General features: G+C 42.4%; 1 protein-coding gene across 2 annotated transcripts in view; it reads left to right on the top strand.

Annotated features, from left to right (window-relative positions):
* Positions 1 to 26626, top strand: part of LOC126268054 (carboxypeptidase B-like) — a 169521-nt gene that overhangs the window by 20341 nt on the left and 122554 nt on the right. The window contains exons 3-8 of one of the 2 annotated variants that reach the window (XM_049973487.1): positions 8833 to 8929; positions 10892 to 11197; positions 18632 to 18719; positions 19078 to 19223; positions 26043 to 26099; positions 26231 to 26315. In XM_049973487.1, the coding sequence (XP_049829444.1) occupies positions 8833 to 8929; positions 10892 to 11197; positions 18632 to 18719; positions 19078 to 19223; positions 26043 to 26099; positions 26231 to 26315 (779 nt within the window). The remainder of the gene's footprint in view (positions 1 to 8832; positions 8930 to 10891; positions 11198 to 18631; positions 18720 to 19077; positions 19224 to 26042; positions 26100 to 26230; positions 26316 to 26626) is intronic. The other variant, XM_049973488.1, reaches the window with a different exon arrangement.

The raw sequence follows: 26626 nt of genomic DNA, 5'->3' as shown, positions 1-26626 counted from the left end.
CGAACCCATCGTTCTATCATTCCTAGACTGGCAAGGGAACTTGCTGTTCCAACAGGACAATGCACGTCCGCATGTATCCCGTGCCACCCAACGTGCTCTAGAAGGTGTACGTCAACTACCCTGGCCAGCGAGATCTCCGGATCTGTCCCCCATTTAGCATGTTTGGGACTGGATGAAGCGTCGTCTCACGCGGTCTGCACGTCCAGCACGAACGCTGGTCCAACTGAGGCGCCAGATGGAAATTACATGGCAAGCCGTTCCACAGGACTACATCCAGCATCTCTACGATCGTCTCCATGGGAGAATAGCAGCCTGCATTGCTGCGAAAGATGGATATACAGTGTACTAGTGCCGACATTGTGCATGCTCTGTTGCCTGTGTCTATGTGCCTGTGGTTCTGTCAGTGTGATCATGTGATGTATCTGACCCCAGGAATGTGTCAATAAAGTTTCCCCTTCCTGGGAAAATGAATTCACGGTGTTCTTATTTCAATTTCCAGGAGTGTATAACGACTGTGGTTAGGGAGGTAAAAAGAGCGAGGCACAGTGGTCGCGTGACTCTTCATAAGCCACACATCTCTGTAGCCAACGCTCCAAGCGACGGTTGAGGTGATGTAAACAGCGACGCCAATGGACAGTGGATGCTCGAAACGAGTGATCTGAAGTGATGCATCATGCTATAACGCGTGGCAATCCAATGGTGGGGCTCGATTTGGAAAATGCGTGGAGAACATTACCTGCCATCGTGTGTAGCGCCAGCTGTCAATACGGAGAAAGTGATTTTATTGCATGTGGTTCCGTTATTGCATTTAAGAAAACGCTTAATGCGGAAGGATAAGGATACGTTTTGCAGCATCGTGAACTGCGTACAACAGAGAAGCAATTATTTTTATGAGCATGACAACGCGCGTTCTCATAAAACAGCTTCCGTGATGTACTTGTTTACGCATAGTAACATTTACGAAATGAGGTACACTGTCAAGAGCCACGGCCCGAACCCAATGGAAGACCTATGGCATCATTCAGATCGTCGACTTTGCTTCAGACCCAGCGTCCCAAATCACAACTTTCTCTGGTTTGGTTCTTGAGGAAAAATGGACTACCATTCCTCCACAGACAGTCAGTCATATTGAAAATGTCCCCAGCAGAGTTCAAATTATTATAAAGGCGAAGGGTGGATATATCCGATATTAATCTCCACTGATTGGTGTCTGGATCCTTTTGATCAGGTAGTACTTAAGAATGCAAACAGCAGCGACAATATTTATATAACTCACCAGAATTATTTATTTCTCTAAATACAGAAATATCACGCTTTCTATTCTTTTTGTGTCCATGCAGCAAACAGCCAGAGCAGGAGGAACTCTTTTCTTGTTTCTTTAATATTTTATGATAGAAGATATTTTATATTAACAAAAATGAATCGGGAGCAAAGATAAATTTACTTGTTTGAAAACAAAAAGTACAAAGATGTTCCTACCTGAAACTAGAATTATTGTCTAGCATCACCCAGGAGTTGTGATATCATAATTGCAATCAGTCGGTAATAGTCTCTCTGTGAAATAAGAGTTAAAGTGGATGCGAGATATTGGTCATTTTTTTGCAAGCTGCTCGGTACCTTCGTTGAGCAGCTAAATTAGGGGGAGAGCGCTCCGATGCCCATTGTAAATAGAACAGTAAGACCGAGATGTGTAACCAATGGCACCCCATACCATCATGCCGGGTGATACGCCAGTATGGCGATGACGAATACACGCTTCCAATGTGCGTTCACCGCGGTGTCGCCAAACACGGAAGCGACCATCATGATCCTGTAAACGGAAACTGGATTCATCAGAAAAAATGACGTTTTGTCATTCGTGCACCCAGGTTCGTCATTGAGTACACCATCGCAGGCGTCCCTGTCTGTGATGCAGCGTCGAGGGTAACCGCAGCCATAGTCTCCGAGTTGATAGTCCATGCTGCTGCAAACGTCGTCGAACTGTTCGTGCAGATGGTTGTTGTCTTGTAAACGTCCCCATTGTTGACTCAGGGATCGAGACGTGGTTGCACGATCCGTTACAGACATGCGGATAAGATGCCTGTCATCTCGACTGCTAGTGATACGAGGCCGTTGGGATCAAGCACGGCGTTCCGTATTACCCTCCTGAACCCACCGATTCCATATTCTGCTAACAGTCATTGGATCTCGACCAACGCAAGCAGCAATGTCGCGCGATACGGTAAACCGCAATCGCGATAGGCTACAATCCGACCTTTATCAAAGTCAGAAACGTGATGGTACCCATTTATCTACTTACACGAGGCGTCACAACAACGTTTCACCAGGCAACGCCTGTCAGCTGCTGTACAGAGAAATAGGTTGGAAACTTTCCTTATGTCAGCACGTTGTACGAGTCGCCACTGGCGCCAACCTTGTGTGAATGCTCTGAAAAGCTAATCATTGGCAGATCACAGCATCTTCTTTCTGTGGGTTAAATTTCACGTCTCTAGCACGACATCTTCGTGGTGTATCAATTTTAATGGCCAGTAGTGTATTAGGAACAAAGTGGGAACATGGCTTTCGGTAGCCCATTTTCTACTAGAGGACTACGCGTGTAATTGCACATGAACATGCTGTGTCAGTTCAGAAGATCTATATGTTACGTGATCCACATTTTCTGAAAATGGGGTGCTTCAGATTTCCACTGTCACACGGAACAAGCAGGCCCAGTGGAAGCTGTACTCGTATTCTGATTTACACCAGTCAGCCAAAACATTCTGATCACTTGCTTATTAGCCCATTGAACCAACTTGGAACGCAACACAGCAGTGATTATGCGTAGCATGGATTCGAAGTCATCTGTAGCTTTACAGGGGAATGTGCAACCAGATGAGTACGCACGGGTCACGCAATTCCAGCAAATTATGCCCTGTAGCAGCCAAGATGTGTTCCATCAGGTTCAGGTCACGCAAATGTGGTGGCCGAGATATCAACGTGAGTTCAGTATCATGCTTCTCTACCTACTGTAGTACTATTCTGGCCTTATGACATGGAAAGTCATCCTGTCTGCATGATGCTGATTCCTTCGTGGAAGACGTCCAGTATGAATGTGGTCCGCAATCATGTACCCCCGTCTATAGTGTTGCTTGATAATGACACTGTTTACCATTTAGTTTATAAAGAATAAATTATTTACATATTTTTCAGACACTGAGTATTGATGTTGAAGAGATTGAAAAACGCCTGTGACCATCATTGTTGATTATACCACTCTTATATAGTGCTAACGTACGATGAAGACGATGACAATACACTGCACTCAGACCAAGGACGCGTTCCGTAGAAAAGTAGTTTGGATAAGGAAGTTTGAATAGTTATCCGAAGGTAAAAGAGCGTTACAGAGCGGGAGGGATGGAGCTTGGAGCTCAGTGTCACGTGGAGAAAACGTTGTCAAAAGGTCAGGGAAAGAAATGAAAGGAAAAAAACATATGATGAAACGAATTTCGTTATTCGTAATTTACAGTGCAAAAGGCTTAAGAGCGAGTGGAGCCGAACAGATGAAGGAATGTCCTGGTACAGAACAAACAACGAAACAATTCGCTTTCTGATAGTTTTTATGTATTCGATGGCACATTTAATGATTTGCGTGTGAAATGTAATTGGATGCAAGAGGAAAGGCAAGGCGCATTGAGTTATAGAATTAGGTATTATTTGTGAAAGATAAAGTCTATCAGATTAAGGGTTTGAAGAGGGATGCAAGCTTCAGCCACACACTTATTTAAATCTGTACGAAGAATTACGTAAACGAATAAGAAACAGCAAATCTAAGTACAGGATATTAATCGGAAAGTTAATTGGGAAAGGAGGATGTAAAGAACGATTCTTCAATGGAAAGCCTTGGGCACGATATCTAAGTTAGAAGAATTTGCTAAAACAATTTGTCCTTTACGCTTTCATTCAGAAAGAAAGAAATATAAAATGAACTTGGTGAAGACCAAATGGAACAACAAATTAAGTTGACCACATTTTATTAAATAATGATGATATGTATGCTATGATACACCTAAACTACTTTCTGATTGTAGGTAATCATAAATTTGTAAGACGCACATTAAAAAAAAAATAAAGCTAGAATGAAACAGGCTCTTCAGGAAATAAATAAAAAAAACCGAAATTATCCAAAAACAGAGAGGTAACGAAATCTCGGAAGATAAAGCTAGTTCAGACATACACAGAACGAAAACTTAGGATACACGGTACTTATAAATGGTGAAAAACTGGAAATTTTTTATGACTTTATTAAATTCTATAGTCTTTCCTGATTACATTTATATATGCATTATAGGGTTTCAAATTAAAAATGACATACATATAACAAATTTTAAAGTTACGGTCATGTATGCTGCCACGCCCCCTTCATTTCTGTTACAGAAACCAGTATTATTTCGAAAAGCACTGTGAACTTTCTGTTTCCAGCGACTATACGTATGATACATTGTATATGTTGGTAACAGTGCAGGTTTTTAGTGTTTGTAAATGATTATCTTTCCTAGCAATTACTTTTGTTTCACTGAAGCAGTTAGTTCACATATTTCTGAATGTTTGTTGCCCAAGCACTACAGATATTTGTAAAAGTACATATAATTTTGTGTGCGATAAATACGAACTATGCAATGCATCAAGAAATTAAAAAAAAGGAAATTCCGTGGTAACCAGTTCTCAAACGAAGGAAGCCACACTGTTGAAAACAATCTATGTATCAGTTATTCAGGGAAGAAACCCCCACATTGCATGCCTACTGGCGATTCAAATTTTTGTGTTAACAATGACGCTGTTTGTACTGGATCTGTTGTTGTTGATGTGGACATCTTATCTTCTTTGATAAAGGAAGTAGTGATATGTAAACAATGTGATGGTGTAGGTTGTCTGTAAATTACTGCACAAAGTAGCAGGAAGGGTTTAGCTTCAAAATTAGTTGTTCTGTTTAGATCCTGCAATAAGAAAATGACTTTGAACATTGTGCATAATTCATTTGAAGTTAGTGTGTTCAAGGCGTGCAATGGAAAAGGAAAAAAGGCTGATCAAACGTTTTGTGGTTTGATGGACCTCCCTCCTCCTCCCAGTAGGTTCAGCAAGTACCTAAAATACTTTTGGGTGCCTTGGCGGTTGTGTCTAAAGCATCTATAAAATGTGCAGTAGAAAAAACTGTAAATATTAGTGGAACCAGGTACATCCCTGTTGCACTTCATGGGACATTGCAAAGTCGAGGAGATCGTTCCTTGAATGGTGTTGTAAGGGCTACTTCTCTGGAGAATGGAAAAGTTGATGTTGAGTGCTTATCTAAGTACTGCCACACCTGCCATGGTAACACTGAAGGAACTATTGAACAGCAGTGTTCCACGAATTATGATGGTTACAGTGCAGTTATGGACAGTGTGGGAGCTCTAAAAATGTTTCAGAGGTCGTTAGGTATACGAGGTACTTAGGCAATGGGGAGTCTAAAGCTTTCAATAAAATTAATGAGTTCAGTGGTTATGGTGATACCTTGGTAACAAAACTGGAGTGTTGTGGACATGCGCAAAAGAGAATGGGTGCTAGATTGAGAAAGCTACGAAGAGAAAGGAAATAAATGGTGCTATCTGATGGAAAATTTCTGTCTGGCCAAGGCAGATTGACAGAAACTGTAGCAGACCTTCTTCAGAGTTATTATGGATTGGCCATTAGACGAACTGCACCTCTGAATGATGTTACAGCAATGAGCAAAGCTCTGTGGGCCATCTACTTTCATAACTTGTTCACAGATGACCACCCTGTTCACGGACTTTGCCCTAAAGGAGCAGATTCTTGGTGTGGTTACCAAGTGATCAAATACACCACCATAAGAATTCTCTTCCTGACCCTGCTATGAATGAAATAAAATCAAATTTTAGACACCAGAGTGACCCTGTTTTGCTCAGCAAATGTCTGCATGTAGGCACTCAGAATACACATGAAAGTTTCAACCATTGCATATGGGAAAGACTACCCAAGAATGTTTTTGTAGGACTAAATATATTAAAATATAGTGTACTAGATGCAATAATATGTTTCAGTGCTGGAGTGATAAGAAGGTTGAAAGTCTCGAGAAATTTAGGCATAAAATGTGGCTCTGATACGGAAAGGTCAATTGCTTGCGTGTGACAGACAAAGGATGCATGTAGCTGAAAGATTTGCTCTTCAGGTTACCATAGAAGCAATAAATGCCAAAAAAGTGCCAAGAGGAAGCCTGAAGATGAAGAAATCGTGCAGGATGAAGACTTGCTTCAGCTGAGGCACAGTTTAATTGGACTCATATCTTCATTTGCAATTTCCCGCAAGTTGTACTTTTCAGAATTTAGGTACAAGTATTTCCTAAAGTTTATAAAGCGTCGCTCTAATTTCTTTCTGTAACTTGCAATAGTCCATGTATGTATATAGTCCTTGTATGTATGTGTAGTACACCTAAGCTTTATTGCAGAATCAACTAAATTATACAAAAATTACATTTTTATTAATATAAAAGATATAAAATAAAATCTAAAATGAGATATTTTAGATACATAATAGGTGTAATTAAACACGTCTAGTATCTCGGCCATCATGTCATGCATATCTGGTAAAAGTTTGGTCTCCTTCAAAAATATAGCATTGGATTAAATGGTACCTCAATTTGACGAACATTTTGGAAAAAAAAAAATTCATTCCGTTTCTTTCTAATTTTTTAATAACCCTAAGCAGTTTCAAAAATATTGAAAATACTTTTAATTTGTTTAGAAAGTGGCCGGTGTGCCTTATATATATATATATATATATATATATATATATATATATATATATATGCATGGTCACCGATGGTATCTGTTCTTTCGGACATGTCCGAAAGAACAGATACCATCTTAGTCTATACAAAATTAATAATGGTTTTCCAAACTAAGGTTTATATGTGACTGTGACGGAAAGCATAAAATGGCTTTGGAAACAAATGGAATCTCAACATAAAAACTATTCATAAACAAAACGTTCATCAGCGAGTACTTGAGAGATAAATTCTTGAAAATTATTTAAATTTTTAAACAAATGTGTCAGGCTAAAAGACTGGATGATTAACTAAAATGAAATGGAAGCAAATGAAGCGTATGGACGGTAGGTGGACGAAAGATGTACTTTTCTGGAGAGAAGGTCTTAAACGACGGAAATGACGGATGAGTAGTTTACTTCATAAAACATGCACTGAGATCATGGATGCGCATATATGCTGTTTTTGTTTTTAGGCTTGTTTCCCTCAGTCGCGGTTATAAAAGTAATATACACTGAAGAGCCAAAGAAATTGGTACACCTGCCTAATATTGTGTATGGCCCCCGCGGTCACGCAGAAGTGCCGCAACAGGACGTGGCATGAACTCGACTCATGTCTGAAGTAGTGCTGGAGGGAACTGACACCATGAATCCTGCAGGGCTGCCCATAAATTCGCAAGAGTACTAGGGAGAGGATATCTCTTCTGAAGAGCACGTTACATGCCATTCCAGATATGCTCAATATTGTTCATGTCTGGGGAGTCTAGTGGCCACCAGAATTGTTTAAACTCAGAAGAGTGTTCCTGGAGCCACTCTGTAGCAATTATGGACGTGTGAGGTGTCACATTGTAACGATGGAAATCACCAAGTCCTTCGGAATGCACAATGGACATGAATGAATGCAGGTGATCAGGCAGGATGCTTATGTACGTGTCACCTGTCACAGTCATCTGTAGACAACTCAGCGGTCCAATATCACTCGAACTGCACACGTTCCACACCATTACAGAGCCTCCACCATACTGAACAGCCGCCTGCTGACATGCAATGTCCATGGATTAATGAGATTGACTCCATACCCGAAAACGTCCATTCACTGGATACAATTTGAAACGAGACTCGTCCGACCGGGCAAAATATTTCCAGTCATCAACAGTCCAGTGTCTTTGTCGACGGGCCCAGGAGAGGCGTAAAGCTTAGTGTTGTGGGGTCATCAAGGGTACACGAGAGGGCCTTCGGCTCCGAAAGCCCACATCGATGATGTTTCGTTGAATGGTTCGTGCGCTGACACTTGTTGATGGCCCAGCAATCTGAGTCGGAAGGTTTGTAATTCTGTCACGTTGAACGATTCTCTTTCTGGCCGCAGCGATGTCGGATATTACCGGATTCGTGCTATTCACGATACACTAGTGAAATGGTCGCACGGGAAATCTCTACTTCATCGCACACCTCGGAGATGCTGTGTCGCATCGATCGTGCGCCGACTATAACACCACCTTCAAACTCACTTAAATCTTGATAAAACGCCACTGTAGCAGCAGTAACCGAAGTAACAACTGCGGCAGACACTTGTGGTTTTATATAGGCGTTGCCGACCACAGCACTGAATTCTGCCTGTTTACGTATCTCTGTATTTGAATACGCAAGCCCATACCTGTTTCTTTTGCCTTTCAGTGTAGGTCACAGGCGATCCTTTGCTACTATATGCGTCTCACTTTATTTCAAACGTCTTCAGTGGTTTAGATATTTTGTTTCCTGCTTCATTCTAAATATGCAGAAGGAAATAAACATCCGGCTACTGGAAATGCATTGACATAAAGTGAAACGCACACCGTTTAAATAAGACATTGTATTAGAGTCGTAAAAGACGGTATACAACCTATATTATTTGGATGCCCGTAATGGATGGAAAGCTCTTTCCAAAGCCTTTATCCAACTGTGAATGTCAAATGACTGATGATGATTGTGGTGTGAGCAGTGTACAGTTTCGTCCTAGTCAAATGTGTGTGCTGTAATGATGATGTGTATGGTTTTCAGGGTGTTCCAGAAGGAGCGGAATTTGACGCACCACAAGGCTCTGCCTCGGCGCCCTGAGTCCCGCATATCGTTCACGGAGTACCAAACTTACGACGAGGTGTGTATCTCCCATCAGTCAAATAACTACACAAATGCCGTGACCCTAAATTGACAACTGCAATTGGCGCGATTCTCAGAGGGTTTAGCGTAAACACAGAAAGTTCTAAAAAGTCAACAGTATGTTGCTAAGCGATCTGATAGCGCGGATAACGTTACTGAGTAACTAGTTTCAGAATCTATGGAGAATGAAGCATCCACTTAGTTTAAGATATCCCTATCTGAAGGACTTTGCGAGAAAAATGTGAAGCTAAAAAACGATATAATTTGTTAATGTCCTTTTGAAGTGGAATAACATAAAAAACCTTGTATTTATTAATTACTAAAAAATCTTAGTAACATTCAGTTGCGAAAAATATATTTTTAACAGGCGGTGGAAGGGTTCCCATATTTCACATTGGTAATAAAGTGGACATTGATTACGTCGTTCACACAGGGATGTATCCGACAGCAAAAATTGAGTCTGTTCAGACACCTCAGATATAAAACTCATGCTGTTACAGATTGCTAAGTGTGTCTTCAATAATTTGCAGATAATGCTATTTAAATGGTGTGGAAGGAAAAACCATGTGTGATCAATGACTTAAAGGAAACATCCAATTTTCACGAGCATTCTGGATGAAGAATTCTGATATGGATATACCAAGGCGACTCCACCTTCGCTGACCAATGCGTAATGTTGCAAAGAGAATATACAGCTCAAAATAGAGCGTAGACGGGAGGGACAGCAGTAAATCCAAAATTCGGAGTTCAAACCTAGTCCAATTATTAAGAATAGAATGATAGATCTGTTTTTATTGTTCCGTTTGCAGAGGATCGCAAAACATCGTTACTTATGGCTTCACGTATACGATTTGGAATCCACTTTCTCCGTTGGCTATGAAACTATGAACAGGTACAACAAAGATATCCTGAATAATCCTTTAGCTTCTCGGAGAAAATTTCGAAATCTCTACGTTACATTTTGTCAAATTTTCTTCTAAATTTCACTATATCTGTGTTGTATATGCCGTTTTTAATTTCTTTTAAACACTAGACAAGTCACAATTGAGTACAATCAGCCTTAACGGATTATAGATACGGTATGTTTTCATATTCTTGGAACTCGACGTGCGTACACCCTCTCTATTAAAAAGGTGGTAATTAATTAAGACAATTTATTTTTTGTTTTATAGTATAGGGACTGTGTAAATTGTGTATGCATTGGCTATCTCTCGAACCAAGTTAAGTGTTTTTGGAATGGAATACCATGCAGATATTTCCAACACTCTTCCTGATAAGGCCCATGTAAGAACTACTCGGAAGTTGCTACCATTGTCTAATATATATTTCACTCTATATAATGAATAATGTGAAGTCATCTACATGAATAACGAAAGGAATCCGCTAAATTTCGGTTACACGATAAATCAGACAAATCTAAAGGCTATAAATTCAACTAAATACTTAGGCATTACTCTTACGAATGACTTAAATTGGAAATATCACATAGATAATGTCGTGGGAAAAGCAAATCAAAGACTAAATTTTACTGGCAGTACATTTAGAAAATGCAACAGATCTACTGAAGAAATTGCTGTCACTATGCTTGTCCTCCCTCGCCTGGAGTGTTGCTATGAGGTGTGGGATTCGTATCACACAGGATTGACGGAGGACATCGAAAAAGTTGAAAGAATGGCAGCTCTAATTGTAATATCGCAAAATAGGGTAGAGAGTGCTTGCTAATACTGTATAATGTTGATTGGAAACCTAACTGTGATTGCATTTGTTGGGGCGTACAGACATTGCTAGGAAGAGATGCGATCTATAGATGTGAGTCCTCCTGTTACTCAAACAGTCATATGTTTAAATTTTAATGAACCTTAGGGGTAGATATTTCTATGGAGCTTACAAGGTGTATTCATTAAATTAATAAATTGCCTACAGCAATGAGTTATGTCTACGCTGCACCTGTGGTTTACAGATTCGGCAGTACCTGTCAGACCTGGCTTCAAGCTACCCCAGCTTGGTGTCCGTGGAGACCATTGGGCAGAGCTTCGAGGGCCGGCCCATAGACATGATCAAGATTTCATCCGGTGGGGACGGCACCCGTCCAGTAATTGTAATCGACGCAGGCATCCACGCCAGGGAGTGGATCGCTCCAGCTGCCGCCCTCTACGTCATCAACCAGCTGGTCGAGAACGCAGCCGAGAGCGCGCTCACAGCCAGCGTCGACTGGCACATCATCCCCGTGCTCAACCCTGATGGTTACGAGTACACCTTCACATCGGTAATGTTAACAATTGTTACTTTTGACTGTAGCATTTCTCACCTTAGTATTTATGTTGTACAGGGTGTCCAGCGAAGGAGGCCCTGATTTCAAAATGAAATACCTCTAAGACTAAGATCGACATACGAGTGCAACAAACGGTACGTCTATTGTGAAGGCTGTAAAAATGTTGTACATTGCCAATAGATGGCACTGTACTCACAATTCGTAGTGCCTACAAATATCGCTCCGCAGCTCAGAGGGATCAGATCCACCGTTGAACCGCGAAAGGAGATTAGCGTACCGAAGGAAGAGGTTGAAATCATGTATTCCATCCAACAACGTCTTTTTCTGGTAATGGAATACCACAGGTCGGAACACAGTCCTATGACTACAATACGTGGCCGTGCGGTTCTAGACGCTACAGCCTGGAACCGAGCGACCGCTACGGTCGCAGGTTCGAATCCTGCCTCGGGCATGGATGTGTGTGATGTCCTTGGGTTACTTAGGTTTAATTAGTTCTATGTTCTAGGCTACTGATGACCTTAGAAGTTAAGTCGCATAGTGCGCAGAGCCATTTTTTATGACTACAAGACGCAGTTTTCAAACACGATTTAATGTCCGAAAAGGAAAACATTCGCAATCTCTTCACCATATTCCAACGTACATGCAGCTTGGTTGAAGATCGAGCGGGCAATATTGGGCCCAGACAAACTGCAGTTACTCCTGAAAATGTCGCCGTGGTTTCTTGAATTGTTCAGCAAAATCCACGACAATTTCCGCATAGACTAGCATGAAGCATTCCCGCATGGATTATATATTCCGATAGAGCTTACTTATGTTTCCAATCAAAATCCAAAGCCACCACGCCATACCCGTACGAGCTATGTGACAGGCAAATGACTTTACGAACGAGATTCTCACAATGATTTGATAATGAAGGATATTATTTTGGCTGCAACTGGTTCACAGATCAACTGCACTTCCACATGAATGGGGTCGTGAATAAACAAAATTTTGACGGCTTTGGGGTTCCGAAAATTCGCATTTGTGTGTAACGATACCACTGCATTCTATCAAAGTTACTGTTTTGGCTGCGGTATGCAGCAGGCATTATTGGCCCTTTTTCAACCGAGAAGCAATCACGAGTGAATGGAACATTAGAATTTTGGATCAGCCCAAAAAAAATGTTTTTCAAATGTGTGTGAAATCTTATGAGACTTAGCTACTAAGGCCATCAGTCCCTAAGCTTACACACTACTCAACCTAAATCATCCTAAGGACAAACACACACACCCATGCCCGAGGGAGGACTCGAACCTCCGCCGGGACCAGCCTCAAAGTCCATGACTGCAGCCCCCTAGACCGCTCGGCTAATCCCGAGCGGCTTTGGATCAGTTCGTCGCCAGACGGCTAGGCTTGGAGGACCGACCAGTCACTTAGTGATTTATGCAGACCATATCTCACTGAACAAGTGTTTCGATTTCTTCATGGGTACTTTGCGAATAGAGTTACAGCGTTGAATTATTGAAAATTTACTGGCGCGGGGGTGGGTTGGTCTCCAAATTCGCCGATCAGCCTTCTTATTACTACCTTTCGTGGGGTAAATTGAAAATGTCTCTCTACCGGAAGCATCCCACCTCGATGGACAAGCTTGAATCAGCGATGTGTTTGGGATCTGAATCCATTTGCGTTGACACGCTATGGGATGTGGTGCCAAATTTCATCGTCCGCTTGCGCCTCCTCCATACTGCGAGTGTGGGACATTTCGAGAAGAGTGCTATGCGATTCGAAAGCCTGCTTGCTGAGAACGAGTTGAACAGTGCGTGCTGATGCTGTAAGTCCTGCATTACGTTCAGCGTCATCCGTTAGCAGCTTTTCGAAATTTCTGTATGAAATTTTTACAGCTTTCACAACAAACATATGATTTATGTACTAAGATGGTATCTGTCCTGTCGGACATGTCCGAAACAACAGATACCATCGGTGACCATGCAGCTCGTTAGAATGAAATTACAATGAAATGAACACACTTAGCTGATTACAGAAGTTGACATACGTCAACGAGGACAGATGAAAATGAGTGCCCGACCGGGACTCGAAGCTGGGATCTCCTGCTTACATGGCAGAAGCTCTATCCATCTGAGCCACCGAGGACGCAGAGGATAGCGATACTGCAGGGATTTATCTCTGGCACGCCTCCCACGAAACCCACATTCTCCACGCATTGTCCCGCACTACATACGTAGTGCCCCCGCCCATAATACTCATTACTCGCGGCGCGTTGCCGATTCCCGTAACAGTTCGGGCACTGTTTGTGCATTCGCACAGAAGAAGAAGATGGTCAAGTGGCCGGTGAGCCTTAACTATATATATATATACTAAGATGGTGTGGGCACTACGAATGTAGTGCGTGACAATACGTTGAAAATGTGGGTTTCGAGGGATGCGGGACAGAGATAAATCCCTGCATTCGCGCTATCATCTGTGCCCTCGGTGGCTCAGATGGACGGAGCGTCTGCCATGTAAGCAGGAGGTCCCAGGTTCGAATCCCGGTCGGGGCACACGTTTCATCTGTCCCCGTTGACGTATGTCAACGCCTGTAAGCAGCTAAGGGTGTTCATTGCATTGTAACATATGTTTTGTTGTCTATCGATCTTATTTTTCGAGATGCTTAAGTTTAAATCAGGGACTCCATCGGTGGACACCAAGAGCACCTATACCCGGGGGCAAGGGCGACCGGCGCCTCTCCCCTAGATCTCAGGGAAAGCAAAAAATATAGTTTATTCACAAGTTTTTCTTTCAAGAAAATAATTTAAAATTCGATATTACACAGGTTTTTAACAGCTGCGAAAATGGAGCTTTTCATGGCTACTTGCGAGTCGCCATTCATCTTCCAAAATATTAAAATAATGCATATCCCCCCTCCCCCCCCCCACTCCAGGTCTAGCTCCCCACCACCCCCCCCCCCCCACCTAACTAATAACTAATGCATAGATGTCAATGCTGCACACCCTGTTTGAGACAGCACACAGATGCAGTTGCATTAGAGATAGCTGCTGTACAGGACAGAGAGATGTCGCCACAACGAATGGCGCTGTTTACCTTTGACGTGACTGGGATGTCGTCAGGCCCAGTCTGCCTTGAAAGTGAGTGTTGGCTGGGCAAGCTCCTTATTAACGGTAAATCTCGCATCGACCAGTTCGTGGATCCTCGACATCCCCACCTCCTTCCCACCGTGGTTGTGCATGCACTGGACTTTCTACCTGCCAACGTGTAGAGAGCGTAAGAAACCTAGCACACTAGTCATCAGAGGTCATAAAATTAAACGCTGTTGCAAAAAGATTTATCCGATTTCGCAAGACTATATCTTCTACAAGAATAAATGAAACTTGGAGTAAATTTTAAGTTACGTTTTAGTTAGGCTTACACAGTTTTTATTTTCCTGAAGAACCACCCAGTTTTACAAAAGTATATTTTTTACATGCATGCACACACGATCATGAGGAACTTTTAACAATTACGCTTTAGGTCAAAGTTTTTATTGCCCTTTAAAGAATGTTCAATGTGCCCTCCGCCGGCTGCGTTCCAAACATCCCAACAATATGAAACTTCCTGGCAGATTAAAACAGTATGCTGACCGAGACTCGAACTCTGGATCTTTGCCTTACCACAATTTTAATTTGCCAGGAAGTTTCACATCAGCACACACTCCGCTGCAGAGTGAAAATTCTTTCTGGAAACATTCTCCACGCTGTTTCTAAGCCATAGCTCCGAAATATCTTTTCTTCCGAGAGTCCTGCCAGTTTCGCAGAACAACGGTGGAATTAGGAAGGTAGAAGATGAGGTGCTGGTGGAAGTAAAGCTGTGAGGAGGATCCTGTGTCGTGCTTGGGTAACTCGTCGTTAGAGTACTTGGCTGTGAAGAGCAAAGGTCGCGAGTTCGAGCATCGGTTCCGCACACAATTTTAATCTGGCAGCAAGTTTAATGTCAGAGCCCAATCCGCTGCAGAGTGAAAAATTCGTTCTAGATAGTTATCCTCGTGGCATAACCTTGCGTGCATGTCGGGACCATACAGTGCGGATCGCCACGCTGAGTCGCGATTCACCCAAGTCGTTGCACCAGAAGGCGCTTAGGCAGTCTTTAACGAAACTCTAGGCGACCTTGGAGGGCAACACGGCAACGCAAGATCTTTGTCCTCCTTACGTACGATCCGTCCAAAATCGTGGCGTACCATTGTAACTTAACTGTACCAGTTGAAACAGAGATCGTAAAACGCCTTTTGTTACTTTGTTATTGCTATCGAAACAGACGAAGAGCGCGTAGCACGTTTAAGTTCGCAACGAACGACAATGAGCACCGTGTGAAACAGAGAAACCGAAGAACAACGAAATGGACTGATTCAAGAATCAAGAATTGCGGGGCTATCTTATAATGGAAGACTGCGAACTCAAGCCAGTCATGATAATATCACCCTACTAGAAGAGCAAACGAGGACAAGTAAACAGCACAACCTAACAAATGAAGCATTTCACTACGACCAGACGAAAGAAAATAACAAACACAAACACGTCGTAGTTGTATAGATGGATAGCGTCAGCCAATTTTGCAAAGCGAAACACTACAGGAGAGAAACACCAGGATTCCGTTGCATAACTGGAAAAATTCGACTACTGCCACCAGAAGCACCTCCACAGGGGAACCTCCAGAATCAAAACATTTTCTTGTAAATATAAAAGCGTACTACGCCTCTTTCCAAGCGACTTATTCCTGTCAATTCGGTCAACACTAACAGAGATGAAATCGATTACGTTTTTTTTTTCCATCCAAGGACAAATATGTCACAACATGGGATCATTACTACCACTACGCAACGAAGACCATAAATGTCTGCAAGTATATCATCGGAAATAAAGAAACACAAATTGATCAGCGATGTACAAATATCAATGTACTGAGACGAGAAGTAATCCAACATGGACAGAAAACCTTACACTAATACAGTCTACTGATGCACATATTCAAAACAGTACTAGACCGAATGCTTTCTGGTGACTATAAAGCTACAATTCGAGCTGACAAAAGGCCACCTGGAGAACACGAACGTCGATTTAATGCTACTCAGATAGAAGAAGATAGAAGTCGTCGATATGGTAATTACGAGCAATGAAAACACAAGCCGTGACATAACTGTGCAACGAAGAGGAGAGAACTACAACGCATTGCAGAGATACATCGAGAAGGAGCACGAGGAAATGGACAGAGAAGGGGATGGGTTGTAGGGAAGGACGTGGACGGAGAGAGGGATGGTTGGTTGGTTGTTTGGGGAAGGAGACCAGACAGCGTGGTCATCGGTCTCATCGGATTAGGGAAGGATGGGGAAGGAAGTCGGCCGTACCCTTTCAGAGGAACCATCCAGGCATTTGCCTGGAGTGATAAAGGGAAATCACGGAAAACCTAAATCAGGATGGCCGGACGCGGGACGGAGAGAGAGGTTGGTGAAGATGGACAGAGAGAGGGGATGGTAGTGGTGATGAACAGAGAACTGGGAGGGGAGGATAAAGAGAGGAGGCAGGTGAGGTGGATAAAAAGAGAGGGGAAGAAGAAGATGGATAGAGAGAGGCGGAAGGAGGAGAAGAGAAGGACAGAGAGGAGAGGGGGGGCAATAGGGCATGGAAAAAGAAAGTGGCAAGAGGAGAAGGAGAGAGAGGAGAGAGAGGGCAAAGGAGCAGGTGTACAGAGAGAGGGAAAAGGAGAAAATGTACGAAGAGAGGAGGAAGGAGATATACAGAGTGAAGGGGAAAGAGAAGATGGACTAATAGAAGACTGGAATAAATAAATACTGGGGCTATGACGGGTTTCTCAGCTAGTAATTAACTAACTGCTAATAGAAACATCGAAAACTCTGTTAAGGAAGTGATTGTTCTGCAGTGAATGTTCATTCTGTAACGATTGCAGCTTAGTAAGGACCCTTGTCTGCTGCTGAAGATCGGGTATCTGTGTAAAATTGCCTTTAATTTTAATGAGTACTCATTAAAACACTCTATCATTAAACAGGCAGCATTTAAGAAAAGTGTTAGCATGGTATCAAGCGTCATTTATCAGAAAAGACAAAATGAATGGGAATCAACAATCAGCGTTCAAAGCAAGGGGCGAGGATAAGAACAGCGTCAGAATTTAACAACATATAGAGATGGAAATAAATTGCAACATCCTCATCCTAACTTCACGGCCTATGTCATTTATGAGACTCCTCTTGAAACAACTCCTTCCTTCCCTTAATAATTTTCGAGCTTACAAACAGATACAGAAGAACACGAAAAATTTAAATTTCTCTCCATTTTTCTCCTTTGCATGTTTACTTCCAATTACACCCCCCTCCTTCCACTATCTTCTTTTGCCTCCAACAGGCGTATCACAGACGAATGCCACATTGTTGGACTGAAACACACCTACAATATTATCGGCCTACAGACAGGCAGAAAATTCTCGAACACGGACTGGCGATACATGAACTTATGAAGAGTTTACGCGCGAGGAGGTGCAATAGACTGCTACATCTCAGGCAAGCGTCCGACATAACACGGAAGTAATAACTGATGGCGAAAGTCGTAAGAGAAACTAGCAATATTTGACAAATCGGAGAACGTCAGAGCCCCAAGTTCTTAAACATCTACAGACCTACCGAGACGTAAAAACTAAGTGAAACAATTGTTTAAAACCCACGTTTTCATGTCTCTACTGTTTATCTTCTGCTGCAGCAGTCTCTCACTCCTTTACTGCGCCTCCCCAAATTAAAATTTCAATCAGATAATTAACTAACACGGAAAATATGTTCCATTAGGGTAGCAGATAATAAACTGCACAGTGAGAATGCTTTGAAAATAAAGATGAAGACGGTTTGATAACATGTAAAATGATATTATTTACTCACTAAAAATACTTCACGTAAAGGAAGATCGCTCAAACAACTGTTTAACATTCTTTTTAAGTTCATTTCATTCCTCTTAACATCCACTAAATTCTCAAATTATTGTTGTATTTAATTCAGAACTGTAACCATATTCCGTAGTTCCAACGCTTGCACATTTTGACACAAGCTATGTCAGTTGAAAGCGTTGCACTAGTGACTCGCTACCCATTTTCGTTGAAATCTGAATGTAGTCGTGCAAACGATGCAGTTTACATACCTAAAACACATTTTATCCCCTTTTGCGGTAAACATGTAAGAAAGGTTGAAACCTCCATAATGGAATTCCGCAAATACCTAACGTAAATCTCTTTTTAAATGATTATATTGTATGAAGAATTTAGTTGTCACGTTTCAGGCATTGGAGAGCAGGACACAGCGCATTATGAAAAAAAGAGCCTATCCTTATATTTTTATCATTTATTCTTGGTTCTCAAGGTATACGTCATTGTAATATATCTCCGTAACTGCTCTGAATGTTACAGGAACGGATGTGGAGGAAGACGCGATCTACAGAGTCGAATCTATGTGTAGGTGTCGATGGCAACAGAAATTACGATTTCCATTGGATGGGTAAGAAGATAATTATGTTTAAAATTTTAGGCTTGTTTTAGTTTTTATATAGTTATCACTTAAATTTCTTTCATTGCTGCTGAAAACTCAGGGGTCCCCTAATCGCGTTCCCAGTGCTTGACTGAGGATACATATTGTAGATGAGCGGTTACTCGACTCATTGTCATCCTACAGTTTAACTTTAGACGTTCCGTTCCTGCTAATTCATCGCATACAGCTTCATTAGATTATTTTTCGAGATCTGCAGACAGTTTATGATCTACGTTTACATGAAATTGTTGTGGATGCACACAATAACCTTTTCAAGACATAAACGGCGTTGCGAAGTTTCACATGACATCTGCCACTTGTGTTTCAGAGGTTGGAGCCAGTTCATTTCCCTGCAGTGAGACGTACGCCGGACCTGAAGCGTTTTCCGAGTCTGAAACCAGGGCTCTGAGGGACCATGTCCTGGCAGACAGCAGCCGCATCCAGCTTTACCTTTCATTCCACAGCTACGGCCCCGTAAGTGACCAAAAGACCCTTATCTAACAACACTGTACGAGGGCTATTAGTAAATTAACCTCCGATTATTAAAAAAGGGAGAAGTTGACAATTTTTATATCCAAACTTAAGTAATAGAACCCAGTACGTTGTCATCGATGGTGAGTGTTCATCGGAGGTGAGGGTATCATCTGGAGTGCCCCAGGGAAGTGTGGTAGGTCCGATGTTGTTTTGTATCTACATAAATGAGTTTTTGGATAGGGTGGTTAGCAATGTGAGGCTGTTTGCTGATGATGCTGTGGTGTACGGGAAGGTGTCGTCCTTGAGTGACTGTAGGAGGATACTAGATGACTTGGACAGGATTTGTGATTAGTGTAAAGAATGGCAGCTAACTCTAAATATAGGTAAATGTATATTAATGCAGATGAATAGGAAAAAGAATCCGGTAATGTTTGAATACTCCATTAGTAGTGTAGCGCTTGACAGTCACGTGGATTAAATATTTGGGCGTAACATTGCAGAGCGATATGATGTGGTTCGTCTGTAAAGGAGACCGCTTATAAAACACTAATACGACCTATTCTTGAGTACTGCTCGAGCGTTTGGGATACCTATCAGGTTGGATTATGTGAGTGTTACGGAAATGCTTCCGGAACTCGGGTGGGAGTCTCTGGAAGAAAGGAGACGTTCTTTTCGTGAATCGCTACTGAGGAAATTTAGAGAACCAGCATTTGAGGCTGACTGCAGTAAAATTTTACTGCCGCCAACTTACATTTCGCGGTAAGACCACAAAGATAACATATGAGAGATTAGGGCTCGTACAGAGGAATATAGATAGTCATTTTTCCTTCCTTCTGTTTGGGAGTGGAACAGGGAGAGAAGATGCTGGTTGTGGTACGACGTAACCTCCGCCACGCACCGTATGGTGGATTGCGGAATATGTATGTAGATGTAGGTGTAGAAATACTTAGATGTTAACATTACTTCTCCACATTCACGTCTACGTCTACACTTCGCAAGCAACCTTACGGTGGGTGGCGTAGTGTACTTTGTGAATCAGTGTCATTTCCCCCTTTTTTCATTCCATCGCTTATGGTTCGTGGGTAGGAAGGCTGCTGGTGTACGTGGTCAAGATAGTATCAGGAGCTCAGGTGGGCAACCAGGAGGGTTTCCCTACACGTAAAAAATACTAGGATTCAAAGGAAATGCCGGGATTCAAAGAAAAATTGGTTTTATTCCCAAGAACTACAGCTATGGCTACAGTATTCACGGAAACTGGCTACGGCTGCTGAGTCAATCGCACATGGTCCGGAAAGAGCATTTCACCCTCAATAGGAAGGACTGGTTGGTAAGGTAGCTGGCAGGCAATAGAGCGATCCGCTGTTGTGGCCGCTAATTCTCCGACACATTTGCGTACCTCCCACTGACGGGTTTGTGGCAGGAAGTTGGCGTCCCTCACTCAGCAACACCGTGGTGGCGTCCCTACCTCAGCGTAATAGCAGGTGCGAGCCGACAGCAAGTACTGTGGAGTAGTTTACGTAACTGCTCACTCAACTGCCTGAGGCTAAGTTAAAATGATGAAAGCAGAATACAACAAAATTTTTTACCATTACTACCCGTTACACTGTACACTTATAAGCCTCCTGTGGGCTCGCGTCTCTCTAATTTTGCCTTAATGATCTTTTCGCGGGGTAGTCGTAGTAAGGAGAAATACATTGCTTGAGACTTCGAGGAATATACACTCTCAGAACTTTAACAGTGGACCTTAACGTGATGCAGAATGACTGTTGCAGCGTCTGCCACCGGAGTTTGCTGAGCATTGTGTGTGCTTTCGCCCTCGCTAAATGAATCTGTAACAAAACGTGCTCCTCTTCTTTGAATATTCCCTATTTCCCCTATTGGCCCCATTCGGTACGGATCGTATAATGATGAACAATATTGAAGTACTAGAATGAAATTTTCACTCTACAGCGGAGTGTGCGGAGATATGAAACTTCCTATCATATTAAAACTGTGTGCCGGACCGAGACTCGAACTCGGGACCTTCGCCTTTCGCTTGCAAGTGCTACTGGCGGAATTAAAGCTGTGAGGACGGGGCGTGAGTCGTGCTTGGGTAGCTCAGTTGGTAGAGCACTTGCCTGCGAAAGGCAAAGGTCACGAGTTCGAGTCTCGCACACAGTTTTAATCTATCCAGGAAGTTTAATATTGAAGTACTGGCTGAACGAGTATTTTGTGAGCTACTTCGTTTGTTGATGGACTACAATTTCTGAAAATTATTCCGCCTTACTCACAGTTAATTTTATGTGGCTGTTCCACTTCAAATTGGTCCATACGCATATTCCTAGATATTTTATGGAAGTAAGTGCTTGCAGTGATTGTTCCGCAATTTTGTAATCATACAAAAAGGGGCCTTTTGTCTACATATTCACAGTACGTTACATCTGTTTATGCTGCATCAAGTGTCGAGCCTCTGTGTAGTCCAGTGTGGATTTCGCTACAATTTTGCAGTCTTTCAAGTTCTCTATACATCACCGCATCATCCGCGAAAAGACTAATGGAACTTCCGACAATACCTACTAAATCATTTAGATATATTCTGAAAAGTTACGGTCCTATAACATTCACTTGGGGCACGCCCGAAGTTACTTTTACATCTGAAGATTTTTCTCCATTGAGTATGACGTGCAGTGTTGTGTTTGCTAGCAATTATTCAGTTCAAACACATAGCTGGTCTGATATTCCGTACATTCGTGTTTTGTTCGTTGGGTGACAGTGCAGAACTGTATCGAACGCCTTCTGGAAATCAAGGTACCTACGCGGCTGTGTCTGCTGCTTTCTGTGTCTCGTAGATGAATAGAGCCCTCGTTGTCTTCGAGGAGCTTCACGGTCTCCAGAAATGTCGTGACACGCTAGTATAATACATGTTCCAAAATCCTACAACAGTCGGACGTCAGAGATGTAGGCGTGTAGATTTGTAAGCCTCTTCGACGAAGTTTCTTGAAAAGGGAAGTGAACTGCGCTTTTTACTACTCATTAAGAACGCTCTTCTAATAATTTCCGGGTATGCAGCCGGATCCCGTCGACATTCTGCCACGATATTTCGGCCCAGAGACGTCCGGCCATCATCAGGTGAGTACACAACTACTGAAGAGCCCAGGTGCAGTCGCGGTATTTATGCCGATTCTCGCGCACGTGTTGACATGCGCGGCATAGCCGAGTTGTACGTGCTGCCCTCGGTGGTGAAAGTAAAAAATCATCTAGTCATTGAGTATCGAATGACGCTGTCTATTCCGCTGTGAATGTATAATTTTAATAACAGGATTCCAATTTTATCCAGTTGAAAGCAGTTGTCACGATTTATAATACGTCTTGCCGATAATCTTATAAATCGTGACAACGGCTTTCAACTGGATAAAAATTGGAATCCTGTTATTAAAATTATACATTCACAGCGGAATAGACAGCGTCATTCGATACTCAATGACTAGATGATCTTTTACTTTCACCAACGAGGGCAGCACGTACAACTCGGCTGTGCCGCGCATGTCAACACGTGCGCGAGAATCGGGATAAATACCGCGACTGCACCTGGGCTCTTCAGTAGTTGTGTACTCACCTGATGATGGCCGGACGTCTCTGGGCCGAAATATCGTGGCAGAATGTCGACGGGATCCGGCTGCATACCCGGAAATTATTAGAAGAGCAAATACGCCGGGAAAATTTCAGAAGTCACATTAAGAACGCTTCCCTCCTCAACAGACCTCCGATACATTGTTACTAGAAAAAGTTCTTTCGCGTACTCTGCGTAAAATCGGATTGGTATCGCGTCAGGTCCAGTGGCCTTTCCTCTGACGAGCGATGTCACTTACTTTTCTCTCCCTTGGTCACTTATTTCGATATCTGTCATTTTGTCGTTTGTGTGACGATTTAAAGAGGGAACACAGTGTGATCTTCTCGCTGAAACAATTTTGAAAAAAAAAGACGCTTTTTCTGTGTTATTCTGTGTATCAGCGTCGTTGTTCAGTGAGTGGACATATCCCTTCGATCGGTTTACTGATTTAACAAAAGACAGAACTTCTTATGATTTTCCGTCAAGTTAGTAGCTAGAGTTTTCCTTTCGTAGTCGTTGGACGCTTCGCGTGTAGCCCTGCTTACACTAATTTTAACTTCGTTTGACTTTTGTTTATTTAAACATTTGTCGTACTGTGACACCAGCTTACGCTTTGATTAAAGAATGGTTCCACCTGGTGCTTCAGCCAATTGTTGACAGCGTCCTTGAGATCACTGTTGGAAGTGCTGAGAAGTCAACCCGTCTTTCATATTGAAGGGAAGATAAAGGTCGCTTGGTGCCAAGTCCCAGCTACTCGTATAAGAGCGGTGTTGAAAAATCTCCCAGCCAAAAAGCTCGAGTTTTTCCTTTGTTCGATTCGCAACATAGAGTTGCGGATTGCCGTGAAGGAGAACGACTCCTTCGGTAATCATCCTGCAACGGTTGTTTTGAATTGACCTACCGAGTTTCGTAAGAATCTCACAATGAACCTATGATATCACACGTTACTCTCATGAAAGGTGTTGTGAAAAGTCCTTGGCGATCACAAAGAAGACTGTAACCATCATTTTTCAATCTGTTCGAAGTTTTAGGGGTAATTGGACAATGATTGTGCACACACTTTTTGGACTATTACTTTGTTTCAGAATTGAAATACTGCACCCTCAGCTTTCCCCCACACGATTCTGTTCCTTCGTGGTAGCGCTGAAGGAGCGTCAAGGCCAAACACGTCCTTTCGACTTTATGGAACATCAATTAGACATTTTTTTACTCAGTGCACACAAAACGAATGGTTACCTAATCTCCCTGAGACAATTTTAAGGAGAGTTTTACTTGAAATCTAAGGATCATCATCAGAAAGATCGGAAATAATAAACGCACGCATCATTTCGTGAACATCTTGTACAAGTTCATGATTCAATTCTGAATGTCGTCCTCGACCACTTTCAGCATGTACTCTGTGCGACCAGCCTCGGATTTTCTGAACCGTTCCTTCATAACACCGTCATATGCAGAACCATCCCCATACACACGCCACAATATACGATAAATCTTGGCATCGTTTACTCCTTCTCAGAGCAGGAAGCGAATAACAGAACGCACGTCGCAAATGGCGAGAGAATCAATAACACCGCCCATTATTATCGCTTGAGACTTACACAATGACGAACGCAGAGAGTTGACAGACGTTAGTTGACCATCAAAGTCTCCCTTTCCAACCACGCAAGCGCCATAAGAAAACGAGCATTTTATCCTTTATAGCCAATCGGAGGTTAATTAATGAATAGCCCTCGTACACTGCAAGACAAAACAAACGACGCACCACGAAAGAGTTATCCGAATGGGGCGGAAATCAGTAGGTATAACGTGAGTGTAGTGACAAACAAATGATTAAATTTTCAGATGAAGTACATGGTTTATTCAAGGTAAAGAGCTTCACGCCGGTCGGGGTGGCCAAGCGGTTCTAGGCGCTACAGTCTTGGACCGTGCGACCGCTACGGTCGCAGGTTCGAATCCTTCCTCGGCCACGATGTGTGTGATGTCCTAAGGTTAGTTGGGTTTAAGTAGTTCTAGGTTCTAGGGGACTGGTGACCTCAGAAGTTAAGTCCATTAGTGCTCAGAGCCATTTGAACCATTTCTGAGAGAACTTCACAAATTCAGCAAAACAATAATGCATTGGTTAACATCTGGCCCTTATGCAAGCAGGTACTCGGCTTGGCACTGATTGATAGGGTTGTTGGATGTCCTTATGAAGGACGTCGTGCAAATTTCTACCCAATTGGCGCGTTAGATCGTTAAAATCCCGAGGTGGTTGGACGACCCAGCTCATAATAAGCAGTACAAATTCTCCTACTGTGTACTCAAACCATTGTTTCTCAATCGTGTTAGATGGCTCTATAACCAACAAATAATAAATGTGCTTGTTTTTACAATTAAGATCCGATGCATTTCATTCCACAGTTTATTTACGATGTAAATGTAAACCTTTGTATTCTAACGGTTTATATTGCTGTTCAAACGTTACTTGAGTGTTGCAAATGTTATTGGACAGCACAAATATTGTGGCTTAACATTGAAATTTCTGGTAAATAAACTACTTGTATGGTAATTTAGTTTCATGATTCTACTGGGTTGATTGTAGCGACTTTCCTAACCATCGGTATGCTTGATTTCTCTGGCTGCCCTCGAACGCCGCCATCGGGGTGACCACTGCGCAGCTGCCGGCTGAATACAAACCACACCCTTTGTAATTACGTAAAATGTCCTTGAAGCGATGATGACAGGCGCAACTGCCATAGGTACTCTCTACAATCAAGCACAAAGGTTCACATTCACATCATAAATTAAATGTAGAAACAAAAGCATCGGTTTTTAATTGCAAAAACTGGCACATTTTGTATATGCCCACTATAGCGCCATGTACCACGAAAGGAAAAGAATGGTATTGAGTGCACTGTACATTATCTTTGGCGTAGAATCCAAATATGCAGTAAAAATGGAAGATTCACAAATGAAGATGTAAAATTGACCCAACCCACGCAGGAGGAATGATTAGGAGGTGACCAGGTGGAGCCCACATCGATGTTCCCTTTACTAACATTAATTTTTCATCTAGAACTTTTTTTTCGTACGATGCGTCATTTTCGACATATTTAGTTGACTAAAGTTAAACAAACATCCTGTGGGTGTAGGCATAGATGAAGGTGTAGAGATGCTCTTGTTGTTTTCAATATTATCATATTCTGCGTGCACTTCTCCAAAGGATGAATAATGTTTTGTTCTCTTTGCAGTACATACTCTACCCATGGAGCTACACTGCGGAGATGCCTGATAACTGGGAAACACTGGTGAGCAATTTTTCCTACGTTCATCATTCATTGTAAATCATATGTCTGATGTAAATAAAAAAATTCACAGCAAGATCATTCATCTTTGTATTTTATTACCAAACAACACTCCATCTTTTTTATGCTCGCAGCAAGCCTTGGGTGACGCGGCCAATGCTGCCCAGGAAGCGGCGGGTGGTCCCACCTACACGGTTGGAGAGTCCACGGTCGTCCTGTGTGAGTACTCATCTTACTTTTAGTTTTCTTCAACAAATGTAACGCGTATGCGACCTGTGAGTGATCAAAGAAGCGTACTCTTTGAAGTATTGTCGAATAATTCACCTCTTGCTAGATATTTTAACGAGCAACATCATTTGCATCAGGCTGTTCGTTTAACGGAACAATATATTAAGGACAGCTAGCTAGTCCCACGTGTGATCAAATGGATGTGGACACATCCATCTCATAAGTCCATAATAAATATCACAAGCCATACATGGCGTATACTTGCGAGGATGGCACGTTCTCATCCATTTGCGCACTTGATT

This window comes from Schistocerca gregaria, chromosome 4 (genome assembly GCF_023897955.1).
Source record: "Schistocerca gregaria isolate iqSchGreg1 chromosome 4, iqSchGreg1.2, whole genome shotgun sequence".
Lineage (NCBI taxonomy): Eukaryota > Metazoa > Arthropoda > Insecta > Orthoptera > Acrididae > Schistocerca > Schistocerca gregaria.
Note: the sequence above shows the minus strand (reverse complement) of the source record. Positions and strands in the feature narration are given on the sequence as shown.